The 14896-nt window shown below is 38.5% G+C and overlaps 2 protein-coding genes across 3 annotated transcripts in view; both read right to left on the bottom strand.

Annotated features, from left to right (window-relative positions):
• LOC131035954 (uncharacterized) overlaps positions 1-14896 on the bottom strand; it is a 176000-nt gene that overhangs the window by 111002 nt on the left and 50102 nt on the right. The window lies entirely within an intron of this gene.
• Positions 8843-10964, bottom strand: LOC131035955 (uncharacterized). Its single transcript, XM_057967744.2, has 3 exons — positions 10543-10964; positions 10026-10434; positions 8843-9913 (listed from the first exon to the last, which is right to left on the bottom strand). The coding sequence occupies exons 1-3, from the start codon at positions 10930-10932 to the stop codon at positions 9837-9839; spliced, it is 876 nt and encodes a 291-aa protein (XP_057823727.2). The 5' UTR covers positions 10933-10964; the 3' UTR covers positions 8843-9836.

The raw sequence follows: 14896 nt of genomic DNA, 5'->3' as shown, positions 1-14896 counted from the left end.
CCGAATTTAATATTTTATCTACATATAATTGATATTTTATGCATGCAATTCCTAACAAGTGGTATCAGAGCAGGTTTTGTTCGATTATCATCTGCAAGAAGATCTCACGGTTGAGTGGGAGCCTCACGGTTAAGTGGGAGGAATGGCGAACGAGGGTAAATTGAAGGTAGATAAATTCAATGGGCAGAACTATCAATTATGGAAGATGCAGATGGAGGATTATCTATATCACAAAGATTTATGGAGGCCACTAGAAGGAATAGCCAAGAAACTATCAACGATAAGTGATGTGGATTGGAATCTTCTGGACATAAAGGCACTAGGAACCATTCGGTTGTGTCTGGCACTATCTGTGGCATTCAATATAACAGAAGCGAAGACAACAGTTGACTTGATGAAAGCTTTGGGAAAATTGTATGAAAAACCCTTAGCCTCAAATAAGGTATTTCTCGTGAAGCGTTTGTTTAATCTAAAAATGATGGAAAGCGGCTCTATGACCGATTATTTAAATGAGTTTAATACGATTACTAGTCAATTGACTTCTGTAAAGGCAAATTTCGATGAAGAAGTTAGGGCTCTCCTATTATTATGCTCAGTGTTTTAAGACTCGTGGACTCGCCACGGACTTGCGAGTCCATGGGAGCCACAAGTCGACTCGCCAAGGACTCGCAAGGCAAGTCCTGGCGAGTCCATCTGAAAGACTCGCAAGTCTTTTGCAAGGACTCGTGCGAGTCTTTTGCACGAACTCGCGAGTCTTTCAGATGGACTCGCGCGACCCAGAAAAAATGTCATGCAAGCTTTAAAAGTGAGTTGTTTTTATTTTTTTGCCCTCATTTGGCATTCTTGCTTGGTTATGACAAGTTTGTAGGGTGTGAAGGAGGAGAAATACAAAGAGGAAGATGTAGTCTTCTCTTTAGTTTGTTCATTGTTGTTTTTCACATTTGGAGTTGGACATATCATTATATGTAATTTTGTAAACATTTATAAACTTATGCTGCTATTATACATTTTAGAGTTGAAACTATGAGTATGAATGATGAAATTTCAAATATTGCGTGTTTGTAGATCATATGACATGTGTAATGTTTCAATTATGGCTCTTATGTTCTCTAAATGCATTAATTTCTTTATGTTTTTTTTGTAAAACTACGGTTTTTTTTTGCCAAGTCTTTCGCGAGTCTTTCACGAGTCCGAGTCCGAGTCCAAATTTTTGGTTTGTCGAGCCCGTGGCGAGTCCGAGTTTTAAAACTTTGATTATGCTCTTTGCCTGAAAGCTGGAATAGTTTGGTAATGGCAGTTAGTAACTCTGTTTCTAATTCAAATACCTTGAAATTTGTGATATTGTTGGTATTATTCTAAGCGAGGAAATTCACAAGAAAAAATCAGGTGGATCCACATCAAGTAGTGTTTTAAATGCAGAAAGCAGGGGCAGACCAAAGGAGAGAGGAAAAGGTTCTGGAGGTCATGGGAAGTCACGAGGAAAATCAAAGGACAAGAGGTCCTATTGGTGTACATTCTATCATTTACCGAACATTAGAATAAAATATCCAAGGATACTCTATCCTCTCCTGAACAAAATCACTACTTGTGCCAAGATTGCAAGAAAGACCACAAGGCGACTCCAAGGTCTATATGTTCGAACAGACGACTTTATGTGGATAACTTCTTGGGTAGTGTGTGTTGAAATACAAGGGGGACTTACGCTTAACAACTAGTGTCATTCACGAGCTGGACTTAGGTGAATTTTATCAATAAATGCTCTTTGTTTTTGGATTTTCCGATTTGAATTTCAAAAAAAAAGGTAGAAAGGATGCAGGGTTTAAGAATTCTATGCTACTTCTAAGCTATTCCTATTAACTCAAGAGATGGTAAAGATTGGGTGAAACTGGTATCGACATTTTGTTTTGCCACACTTGGACAACTACGCAAAGCGGGTGCAATCTTCTAGGGTTATGCTTAAGATTTTCACACTAATGAATAATACCAATAATTGAACAATATTACTCAAAGTAGAAGTTAAGCATTCACATTAAAAGCTCGGACTAACTTTACACATTGAATGAAAATCATCCATCCAACAAAAGTATGAGCAAAAGTTTACCAAGCTAAACTTATCAATCCTTCATTCATCTAACAACTTCAAAGCAAATTACTTAGAGCAAATCTATTCTAAGTGTTGAAGAAAATATGCAACCATGCAACCACTTGATAACAAATAAGACTTCAAAACAATACTGATAATGAACTTTTTATTATCCAAGTAGCTCTACGCAACAATTTCATAAATCTCTCCACACTGAAATGAAACGAGAGAATGAGTTTATATAGAGTTTCTGAAAAAAAATGAAAGGCTGAGATCAATCTAAGATCAACGGTCGAGATTAAGACAACCTAACCCTAATTAGAGTTTCCCAAAATAAAATCAATATCTAGTGCATGTAAGACAAGTGGCATGAGGTGCTATTTTTTAGGAATGCACCCCCTTTTCCTATTGAGAGGCAGAATGTTCAAAGAACTTGGACACAATCTAATCAACCTCTTCCATCGTGACATGTGGCAACATATTGACTGTGAATTCTAATCCTTCCAAATCATCTGCACATACACCAAAAGTGATTTCTCAATCTAATTCCTGTTTTTGGAAAGCATCTCTGATGGACAAGAGGTTTGATGCCTTGGACAAATTCTGCCTTAGGACTGTTTCAGTGGAGAAGATTTTCTGTGTCTTGACTTTTAGATTTTCTAACTCCATATCCTTTTCTCGAATAGTTTCTTTTTCAAGTACCTCTGCAGCTACAAGGTAAACCTTGTCTTGAATTCCTATTATTTGCTCCTCTGCTCTATCAGCATCTACCTTCACTTTTTCCAGGACTTCACTGCATGCAACCAATGTCCAGTGCCAACTGCTAAAATCATATGCTACTCCTGCTTCAATTATACTTCCATCAACTAATTCTTGCTTCGACATTCCTTTCAACACTCTAAGGCAAGGGATGATTCTTTCTTGAATGTCCTGAAGATCAGTCCATGCTTCTGCCATGCTTGCAATTCTAGAGAGTAGAGAGGAAGTTTGTCCATATGTTAATGCTAACCTTCCTGCAAATGTGGTTGCTTCTTTACTTATGCTTTCCATCCATGCCTTGGTCTCTCTGGTTGTTATCCTTTCTTCATCAGTATTTTCAGTGGCTTCTTGCGAATTCAAGAGTGGAAGAGCTTCTGAACTTGCTTGATAAAGTGGCTTAGTAGTCAAATGCTGAATGTAATCCCTCAGGCGCTGAACTTCTTTCTTATATTCCTTCTTCTTTCCTACTTCTTTGTCCAGTCTTTCCATTGTAGAAGCAACTGAATTATCCAAATCTTCAGCTTCCTACTTCTTGGTAGTTGGTCCCAAATTAAATGTAGTGATTTCATATTCATGAGAAGCAATATATCCTTTTGCCTTATCTACTTTTGGTACAACAATTTGTACTATTCTGCACCCTGTTTCATCTCTCTGGATGGCGGAAAATCTTGTGGCTGACTTCTTTACTGCAGTTTGTTCTAATCTGGCCAAGAAATCTGCCATATCATCTTCTTCTTGAACTTCTATTTCTTGTGTCTTTTCTTTCAATCTCTCCTTCAACCAATCAGGAATAGTGGGCTGCTCAATGCCTTCCATTTCCTGATTGCCCTTTTCACACATAATATCCCGAAGGGCAAAAATCATTCCTTCTTGAAATTCATCTTCCTCAACATCCATTTCGTTGTCTGACTCTAGTACTTGTGTGCCAGTAGGAGACGGGGGCTGCTCATTCTCTTTTGCATTATCTTCACGAGCCGGGGAAAGAATTTCCATCTCTACCAATGACTGATCAATGGCCAATATATAGTTTTCATTCTTAGATGTGGCAGAACGAGATTGTTCTATCCTTTGCTTCTTATGAGCAAGTCCTTCATTCACAACTGCCTTCCCCTTCTTTTTAGCACCTTCAATTGATTTGGCACTTTGAGTTGCTTCCTCATTTGAAGAATATCCTTCTTCTTCACCCAGCAGGTCATAAGTCAAGATTATATTTCCCCGTCTTAATCTATGACACTGTTGATCAACCCACCACCTGGAATATTTTATAACTAGCCGCATCAAAGTGGTCAAGTCTGCATGTCCTGGCTCTGACCATTTGATAGGAAAAAGAGGTGTGTGCTCGTCAAAGCCAGGTTGAATATAGTCTGCATTATCTTCCAGTTGATCAAGCACAAGAAAAGGATCAATCGTTCTGATCAAGCTTACTGGCAATCTGGAACATAGTATTGTTGTCCTCATTTTTTGTTTTCAAAAATATGGACTATTACATTGAAATTTTTGTCAAAAAATGAAAATTTTACTCTAAGGCAAGCTTCCCGAGGTAGAATTTTGGTCTACCCCTGGACTGGACTAATCCCCAGTCCATCTTCAAACCACGTTTCGAATTTCATCGCATTTTGAGTTTGTTTTCTTTGTTTTTCTTTTAATTTTGGATTTTTTCTCCCTGACTACAAGTGGAAAATTTTCCTTAAGTTGCAAGTTTTAATTTTCTCTTGTTTTAGTGTTGTAGGGAAATTTTAAGTCAATTAGAAGTGCACTTTATGTACTTTTTAAACTTGTAACTTACTTTTTATTTCCCCCTTGTTGCTTTTGGTCTTTTTAGTCATTGTAGGAACTTTTTGAACATATTACAAGTGAACTTTAAATTGTAAAGTTAAAATAAAACTTGTAATTTATTTAAAAAGTTTCACTTAAGTGATTTTAAGTTATGGTAGGGGTTTTTCTCCTCCATTACAAGTTTTATAAAGTCACTTTAAATTGTAATAGAGATTTTGTTTCTCTATTACAAGTTTTATTTTTAAGTTATTTTTGACTTGTTAAAGGAATTTTATTTTCCCTTTACTAGTCTTTTGTTGAGTAGTTTAAAACTTGTAAAAGGAGTTTTATTTCCCTTTTACATGCATTTTTAAACTTGTAGTTTTCTCTCACAAACCTGATTTTGCCTTAATGCATGAAAAGTGAACATATTAAAACTTGCAAATGGGTTTTAAAAACCCAATTTCATGTTCTTTGCAAATTTTAAACTTATTGCCCTTCCCCAAGAACCCGACCAACTATAGAAGTCGAACTTGTTGAAGGATTCAAATGATTTTTGTGGAGAAATTTTAGGAGGAAGCCGTTTTGATTCCTAACCTATTCTCATGCATTTTGAAACTCTTTTTGTGCCATTTGGAAGTCATTTTGCTGATTTAAAGGCATTCAAACAGCTAACACATGTTTTTAAAAAAAGCCACAATTTACCTCATGAAAAGCCACAAATCCTCCTCCTTAGTCGTTTTGGCTTCTCTTACCTAGGCGGGGAGATTGGAAGCTTCATTTGATCGATTCTTCATGCATTTGTTAGGCGTTTTGCTACATATGGCATTTTCAAAAAAATGTGGCTAGGGTTTGAATCTTCTTTTTTCTATTTAAGAGATTCAATCTCTTCTTTCAAGGATTGCTTCTTGTTCTTGGGAGGTCATTTTTGTTGATCAAGGTATGCTTTCTTCTCTTGTTCTTGCTTTCTTTTCTTGTTTTAGTTTGTTTTAGTTTCCTTGATCAAGTTGTATATGTTGGTTGAAAATTTTGTACACTTGGGGAAATATACAAAATTGTAGTTTCAACCACAGCATGTGAGTAAAACTCTCCTAATTAAGGGAAGGCTCCCCCTATCTAACTACAATTTTGAAAATAAAATAGGATGGGACAGCAATCTTTCTTCTTCTTTCAAGAAAGACAATATCCTTTTCTCTTCACAGAAAAGTGATAGCGATTTACTATAAAGCAACAGTAACAACTTTCAAAATGAAATGAGAGAAAGGAAATGAAGTTTCCTGAAAGCTCAAAGACTTCCATCACTTCCTTCAAGATAGGACAGCAATATCAAGCTCAAAGACTTGATTATGTGAAGTCCTATCTACCCTTTTCTATACTAATGCTATTAAGAACAAATTATAACAGCTCAAAGACTGTAATATCTTATTCTTTTCTACATAAAACAATGGGAAGTAGTATAAGCTCAAAGACTCAAAGCTATTTCTCACAAAATCTGCTCCTAAATTCTCTTAAGAACAAATGAAAGCACAAAGACTTACAGCTTCTCTCAACAGAATATTTATTTTAATCTATAAAAACCTCAAATACTTGCAGCACAAAGACTTACAGCTTCTCTCAACAAAATATTTATTTTAATCTATATTAATCTCAAATACTTGCAGCACAAAGACTGCAAGTCAAATTCGATTAAGTTCTTTGAAGAAACACTTGCAAGAAAGATAATATAGATACAAACTCAAGAATGTAGCACAAAGACTCAAAGCTTGAGCAATTCCTTATATTTCTTTCAATTCTTGAATTTACACATGAAAGCTTAAAGACTTCTTTGCTGTAAATTTGGCAGAGTTTTTGCTTGCTTTCCAAAAAGATAAAAGTTACAATAGACCCCTCAAGTATTTATAGAAGAGGAGCCTTGAGAAAAAGGTGGGAGGATCCCAACTAACTTGAGAAATTCTCTCAACCGCCAAAACTTATTCAATAACTAACTATGACTTATTCCAACTACAGTCCTAACTGAACACAACTTGTAGTTGCCTTACATGTAATTACAAAAGTGCAAGTAAAGACTTAACTTGCAATTTACAAAAAGTTTTTACATGTAACTCGTCAAAAGAAAAACTACAACTAAAAGATTACAAATCTGGAAAAATACAACTAAGTGTTGAAAAACACTTAAGCTGCAACACGTGAAGACATGAATCCTTCAAACTTCTAGATGATCATTCGTAGTTCATCAGGATCCGGTTCATAGGTGTTCTTGGCAACAACCATGGTCTTCACAATGGTATCATGGCATCAGAGGAGCATAGAGTTGTTCTTCTCCAAGATGGACTGAATTTCATGCAAAAAGATTTGGTGTTTCATCAAAATTTGAATTGAAGTAGCTGAGAATTGTTCGCTCCTCCATTCATTATGAATCCTCATTTGTAAATCTACAAAAACTTCTTCTGGTATCAGCTCTCCATCCTAACTTATTACGTTGCAAGAGGCCTTTTCACAATAAGAAACAATATCTTGGAAAACTTCACCCTGTAATCTCATTGCATCACCAATCTTCTCAATGAGGGATTTAAGAACAAGGACCTTATTTTCCAGAAGCTCTTCAAATTCCAAGTACATGACCCTAGAAGGGATAATGGCATGCTCCTGTAGAACACTCAACTGTTGTTGGGGCATGGTGCGCCAGATTGTCAAACTACCTTCAACACTTTCGAGATTCTTCTTAAAAGCGTCGAAGGTATGACTTAATTTATCTTCAATAGTCTCCAACTTAGACATCATCTGAAAAATGTCTTTCAGCACTTGTGCACATAGATCATGAAGCTGATCAACCCAGGAATCTAATACTTGTACTTTCTGAGCAGCCCTTTCAACACTACGAATTGATTCTCGTGCCTCGGTAGAACTTGAAGGATTACTCACTTCACCAGTATGTTTTGTGATTTTACGAAAAACTGCAACAAGTTGTCAGTTGTCCTCTTCTAGCTTTGTTTTTCTTAGCTAAAAGTTCATTGCACCGTTGTACTAGTGAAGCTACAAAAAACTGAGCATCATGTTTAATCACCTCATGCGTTTGCTTACCCAATTTTATCCTTGTAACTTTGTAATCAGCAGCTGACATTTCTTCAAGTGGCTTATCTGGAATGGGTTCAACAATTTCAGCTACCTTGATCTTGTTGCTGTCAACAGTTGCTTTGGAGATAGTGTTGGCCTTTTTAGCAACCTTGGGTCTAGACTGTTTAAGTTGCTGATAATCAAAGGCATCAGCTGAGATTTCTTGCTTCTTTCTTTTTTGAGTAAAAGAACTAAGCCACGGAGGTAAAGTCATCAACTCTCCTTCAGTAACAGCTGCAAGCAAAGGAGAAGCGGTTTCTGTTTGAACAACTATGGTCATCCTAGGAGGAGTGTCTGTTTGGATAACGACCACGGTTTGCTCAGTGACCAATGGGCATGAAGATTGCCTCATAAATTCTTCAAAGCCAGAAGTGGAGGTATCAATCTCTAACAGCTGGATGCATGCAGGAGTATCTTCAGGAACTTCCAGCACACTCTCTTGTTGATGATTAGGGGACGGCTCATATGCTGAAATAGGAACGACATTCTGAGGAGACTCTTCCACCATTATGTCAGGAGGAAAAAGGGGCGTCTCAATGGAAACTGAGTAAGGGATATCATGAGGTGAGTCCAAAGTTGGAGACTTAGGAGCATCATCAGATTGTTGTCCTTCTTCTGGATTATCAAGATCAATCACCTGAACATGAAACCGTGACTTTTCTTTCCCACAAACTGTCGCCTCCTTAGGAGGAAGCACTACTGCCTAAGTAACTCGCAATTTGATCCTGGTGCCAAAAGATGATGTGCCTTCCTTGTTGTCCACCTGTATCTCAGACTTACGTCCAAGAGGCCCCGTAGAATCATCTTCTTTTCCAATCTTGATGTTAATGAGTCTAACAACATTACTTTTCAACCAAGCATTGGTGTTAGCCAAGATAGGCTGAAATCTCTCAAGAATGGATATGCACTCCTTGTGTGACCATTGGATTAAAGGAAGTGGAGCTTCCTCAACCCTTCGTGAAATATATTCAGGATCAAGTACATGCCCATCATCAATCATCCCTTGTAGGATATCCACCAAATTCAAATCAACAACTTGCTCAACAGTGAGCCTGCAGTAATCCATCTTCAAAATTTCAACCTCTGTATGGAGATCTACCTATAAATCCTCCATACAATGCATGTGCACGAAGGATTTTTTGATCTTTTCCTTCATACCCCGGTAATCAAAATCAAAGAAACGGGACTCGGACTCGGCTCGGACTCGGCAAGGCCGACTCGGACTCGAACTCGGGACTTGGCGTCAGACTTGGCTCCAGAGTCGGCTGGACTCGGGAAAGTGAAAAACTCAAAAATTTTAGAGATTTTTAAAGATTTAAAACTTGTTTCAAACACCCTTTATTGAATACACCTTAAAGACACAAAAACATCATCAAACTCGGCTCATTTGATTACATACACAAGTATACATCAATCACATAAGCATAAACGCAAATTGTAGCTGAAGAAAATAACAAACATAGATATATAAATATTGTCAAATGTATACAATATTACAATACTCATGGAATAAAAAATCCATGTCATCATATGATCATCGTCAAATGTTTCATACAAATACCAAAGGTAAATACTAAATACTAAATACAACTACAAGTGTACAAGCCTATGGCTCAGAGGGCCGTGCACCATCTCGCCCTGGCCCCCTGCGAAGGCGTTTAAAGTAGGGCCTGGATGATTCAACAGCCATAGTCGCTCCCCGTGACACCATGCCATGCTCACCAACATCAGGAACAACTGTGTCATGCTCGCCAACATCAGGAACAGCTGTGTCACTCTGAGTCTCAGTATTTCCTGTCTTTGCTCGTGCTCTCTGCTCCTCCTCTGCCATGGCTACAACCTCAGCCTCTATATCTACCTGGTCAATCCAATCAATGTCATCATCACTAAATACAGCTGTAGGAGTCCTAGGAGCTGTCTGATTCTCATTGGCCCACTCTGCTTCAAGATCAACCTCATCTAGAATGATAGGAGACATGTCAACTACTGCATTCTTTCTCATTCTCAGGCGGAGGTTGTAGTGAACAAAGACGAGATCATTCATCTTCTCCACAGATAATCTATTGCGCCTCTTGGAGTGTATGTGCTCAAACATACTCCAATTGCACTCACAACCTGATGCGCTTCATGGTTGGCTCAAGATGCGAATGGCCAACTTCTGAATATTTGGTGTCTTTGGGCCAAAAAAGTTCCACCAATGATCTGAGTTTGAAATGAGAAAAAAAAAAAAATTAGTCTCACTCATGAACTCATTTAACAAGTTACAATATAGTATTGAATAAAACTAAAATTAAGCCTTACAATTTATTTTTACCTGGCATCATAGTTGTCCTACCGTCTTTGGCGACAAGACGAGAGAAGGTCTCCCCTTGTGCATCTGACAACATTTGTAGCTCTCGAAAAAGGTCTATCTGAGAAGTACCAATAGGTCCCATCTTCTCCATGATTGCATATAGCCCATTAAGGACCTCCACAACAGCCTTGAAAGAAGGGATAAAACGGAATGCCAGATTCAGATAATAGGCTGCCACATGGATGGGCCTACGAAGTTGATGATGCCATCTCCTATCAATGATCTCCCAAATGGGACCATACTTGCTCTCATCTACTCCATAGACGAATCTGATGGCCTCCTTCCCCCTATCCATGCCCTCATATATATAGCCCATTGCGGGCTTATCTCCATCCGCAACTCGCAACAAAACCACCAAGGGTTTAACAAACTGCAAAATTGAAAATATAGTGTAATTTAGAAAAATGAGCAAATAAAAGAATACATATAATAAGTTATAAAACATGAAGTTAAATTGTAGAATTTATAAAAAAATTACCTTCACTATCTCATCACAAGGGACCCAAAAGCCTTGCTCATCAAAAATGCAGTCTGCCATATCTATCCCTGCAGGGGTGGTAGCATAGGATGAGGAAGACCACTCCTCACCAACAATCATACGTCTCAAGGCAGACTTAGAACTAAGCATGGACTGCAATGTGAGGAAGTTTGTGGCAAATCTTGTGATTCTTGGACGATGCAACTCCTTTTGCTCTGTGTATTGTCTCATAAGAGCCAACACCCATGAATGATTATATACAAATTTGCAGACATTTCTTGCCCTTTCTACACATTTCTTGACCCATGGGATTTTTCCAATATCCTCCAACATGAGGTCACTGCAATGAGCAGCACATGGAGTCCAAACTATAGATGGGTGCCTCTCCATCAATAGTCTACCAGCAGCAACATAATTTGTTGCATTGTAAATTGTAATTAATGGAGGTACAAACTACAAACTACAAGATAGTAATTAATTTGCAAACAAAATTAGTTTGTAATCAAAAGTTTACCCGCAGCAACATAATTTGCTGCATTGTCGGTCACCACCTGTACCACGTTCTCCTCACCCACATCTTCAATCACCTCCTCTATCTGCTCACATAGGTAGGTGGCATTCTTGCAATGGGCAGAGGCATCAATGGACTTGATGAAAACGGTGCCCCCTGAAATAAAAAAATAAAGCTAGGTCAATGATTATTCAATAAACCATTAGATAAAAAATAAAAAATTAAAGACTATATGAAACTAAAATTAATCAATCACCTGCGGAAGAAACAAGAAAATTAAGGAGAGTTCTATTTCTCCTATCCGTCCAACCATCAGTCATGATGGTGCAACCTTTAGTGCTACATATGTGGTGTTGTTCATCTAAATCCTTTTTCACATCATCCACCATTTGAGACAAAATGGGTCCCCTCAAATCACTCTCACTAGGGGCTTTGAACCCCGCCCCACCTATGGTAATGGCATCAACCATTTGTTGCCAATAAGAGACCTGTCACAAAGAAACTCAATGAAATAAGTTAAGTATAAAAATTCAATAAGATAAGTTAAGTATAAAAATTAAAACAATCAAAGTTATCAAACATAAAAGTTAGTAAAACATTCACCTAGCTACAAAGAATGGAATACAGTTGTAGCTCCAAAACTTGCCAACTGCCATTTTAGCAGCATCATGGACCTCCTTGTTCCAACCCATGCCCTCAAGCGACTGTTGGGACCCAGGAGTAGTGCGAGGCACAAAGAAGGAATCCAACCTAGATTTACAAATCCTAGGTCCAATGGTAACATTCCCACTACAACTACTAGTGGTAGGAGCATGAGAAGTGGCGGTGGCACTACCACTTATAGAAGAAGAAGCAGAAACGGAAGCACCAGCAATAGCAAACTGAGTGGGACGATATGGAGATAAGGAAGAAGGGCCTCCAACACAACCTAACTGTGTCCCTCTTCCTAAAACTGTCTCTCTCCCAATGGCCGCTCGATCCTCCTTTTGTTTCTTTTTTCTTTCAATCTCCTCAACCATTACATAACAATCACGTACAGCCTCAAGGACTGCTTTTAGGCATGGTTCCGCATCATGTCCACACACACCAGCAATATGGTATTTCAGCCTATATATACCTCCATGGAATATTGTTTTGCAAAACATACATTTTGTTTGCCCCTTCCCTTGCCCTGGAAAATCCTCATGATATTTCCAAACAGGGTCCTTTCTAATGGGGGGTCTAGAAGCTAAAGTAGACATTTTAGGATAGTTTTGTGAAACTTGAAATTGAGGCAAATTGAAAGAATAAAGTAAAGTTTGCTGCAATAAAACATTACAAATACAAAATAAAATTAATACATATTACATACATTCAAAAAAACTAAAGTAGGGTTTGTCAAACCCTACTTAAAAAAAAAAGAAATTTACAAACCCTACATAGTACAACACTACAACTACATACTACATGCTACATACACACATACAAAAGATTTTGAAAGAAGATGTAAAACTTTCAAAATAAATGGATACAAAATGGAATTTTTGCATACAAAAAACAAACTAATCTTCAAAAAAACAACCGTACCTCTTACAACAAGCTTGAAACGAGCTGCAAAGTCTTCCTATCCAACTCTTGATGCACCAAATCAAAACACAATGCAACTCCAATGTGACAAATTGAAGAAAACTTGAGCTTCCTCCTTGCTGGTTTTTCTTCTATGCACCCTTGTTTTTCTTCCCAACTCACTTTACTCTTCCTTTTTTTGCAAGTGAATGAAATGAAAGTCACTTTTAGGGCTAGAAGATAATTAACATAAAAAAACGGACTTAAAAAAACATTGCAAATTATTTTTTTTTTGTGTTTTCGTTTTGGCTTGACGTCGACCGAGTCCGAGGCTCGAGACTCGCCGAGTTTGGTGAGTTTGGGCCAAACTCGCCAACTCGGCGAGTCTGGCGATTTTACTTGCCAGACTCGGACGAGTCCGAGTCCGAGCCCGTGGGACTCGCCAGGCCTGACTCGGACTCAGACTCGCCGAGCCTAGGCGAGTCCGGGCGAGTCCCGTTTCTCTGATCAAAATCAGCTCTGAACTTAAACCTTTTGAACTTAATTTCCTACATCTCAGTCTCCATAGCCTTGGCTTTGACGGATGTGGCAAGAGAATACCGGCCAATTTTCAATGGGTTTGTTGTAGAAATTCCCATTCCAACCTTATGTCTGACGGACTGATGAGCGTGGACAACCATGATCTGTCTTCCCAACTCCATAAGAATGATCTTATCAGTTGGGTATCTAGGGAGCATGTATGGCTGCCCACTATAGCATCCGACTCTCATATAGGTAAAGGTCGGGGATTGAAGAAACAAGCATCCATACTCATTCACTCTTTTCCATGCCTCATCTGATACCCTTTTATTCTTCAAAGTTCTGTCAAACTGGCACATGAAGTAACCAAAGAATGCATATTGAACTCTTCTGAAATGCAATTTGCTGGGTCTCAAAGGCAGCTGATCATAGTATTCCCATACCGATATAAGCGAGCAGTCACCCTTGGTAGAAAGACCAGGGAAATGTCTGAGTGATGCTGCCAAATATACTAAGTATGAATTCATATAAAAAGTCATGGTGGAAGGGAGTGCTGCAAGTTGTTCGCACAAGGCATCGCTGATGACTTCTCCCCATGATATATGATGGGACTGCCTTATGAACATGACGAACTGGTACATCCAGGGCTCAAAAACATTAGAATGTTCAAGACCCATTATCCTGCTGAGGAGAGTTATGATGTCTCCAATCTCCCATTTGAAGTCACAACGGTATAACTTAGCCCACCTTGAGAAGGCGGCTCGTGGCTCATGAATCCACCTGTTAATATGTCGTTTGCAATCCTTCTCCCTTTTCACATAGTACTCAGCTGCACTATCTTTGGAGATTTCCATGTAAACAGGTGCAGGAGGTATTCTGAAGACTTTCTCAATTGTGTCTGCGTCAAGGCGGATTATTGCTTCACCATCATCATTTTTAATGGTTCTTGTCTCCTTGTCAAAGTGATGGGCGCAAGTGAGAACAAACTCTGGTTCTAGGGCAGCCACTGGAAAAGAAGATGCGTGATGGATATGGCTGTCCAACAGCCGCTGCATATTGCTATCTTGCGGATCCTCTACCCTCTTGACAAATTCTAACATGTCCACATGCCCTATCTCTATATCTTTTATGTGATCCAAAGGAGAAGAGACTTGAGAAGGTGAAACCTCATTTTGGTACTTATCATATTTATACTTCATCTTCTTTAGAATTGGAGATGATGTTGGCATTCTACACTCTTATGAGAATGATGGTGTTGTCATTGATGGCAACCTACTGGCAACCATCTGGCACTCATCTGGTAAAGCCACCGGCATAGACATCTACATACACCAGCGGATACTTCACCGGCAGTGGCAACAATGCATACCGGCACCCTAGCCAACAGGGAATAAACTTTTGTTTATTGTATTTAATTGTAATTATCTTTTGTAAAGCCGACAAGGCATATTGTAAAAGCTCATATATATGTATGAGATCTTATAGGTCATTTGGATATAAGGTATGGATAAGAATTGCGAATTATGTATAAGGTGATATAAGTGACACCGAAGGTTTTGGTTATTGTATGAGCTTAAACGGAAATTGAACCTGACATAGTTGATGCTACTTTGAAGCAGTACATTGTATTGGATTTCATAATCCACTTTTGTAGTTAGTGTGACTCTTATTGAGCAATGAGCTCTAGGCAATTGGCCTTCTTGCATGTGCAGGCCCCTCATTGTAAGTAATATTTATTCATTGGCCAGTGAGTGAATATTGTGGGTCACAAATCCCACC

This window comes from Cryptomeria japonica, chromosome 3, assembly GCF_030272615.1.
Source record: "Cryptomeria japonica chromosome 3, Sugi_1.0, whole genome shotgun sequence".
In the NCBI taxonomy this organism is placed as follows: Eukaryota; Viridiplantae; Streptophyta; class Pinopsida; order Cupressales; family Cupressaceae; genus Cryptomeria; species Cryptomeria japonica.
The sequence above is the reverse complement of the archived record's forward strand: the minus strand, read 5'-3'. Positions and strand labels throughout refer to the sequence as shown.

Excerpts from the sequence above, each read along its gene's own strand:
- LOC131035955 (XM_057967744.2), bottom strand. The coding sequence starts at position 10,932 with ATGGAGAGGCACCCATCTATAGTTTGGACTCCATGTGCTGCTCATTGC. Across the intron at positions 10,435-10,542 it reads CTTGTGATGAGATAGTGAAG|TTTGTTAAACCCTTGGTGGT; the intron begins GTAATTTTTTTA and ends TCAATTTTGCAG. Across the intron at positions 9,914-10,025 it reads TAGGACAACTATGATGCCAG|ATCATTGGTGGAACTTTTTT; the intron begins GTAAAAATAAAT and ends TTTCAAACTCAG.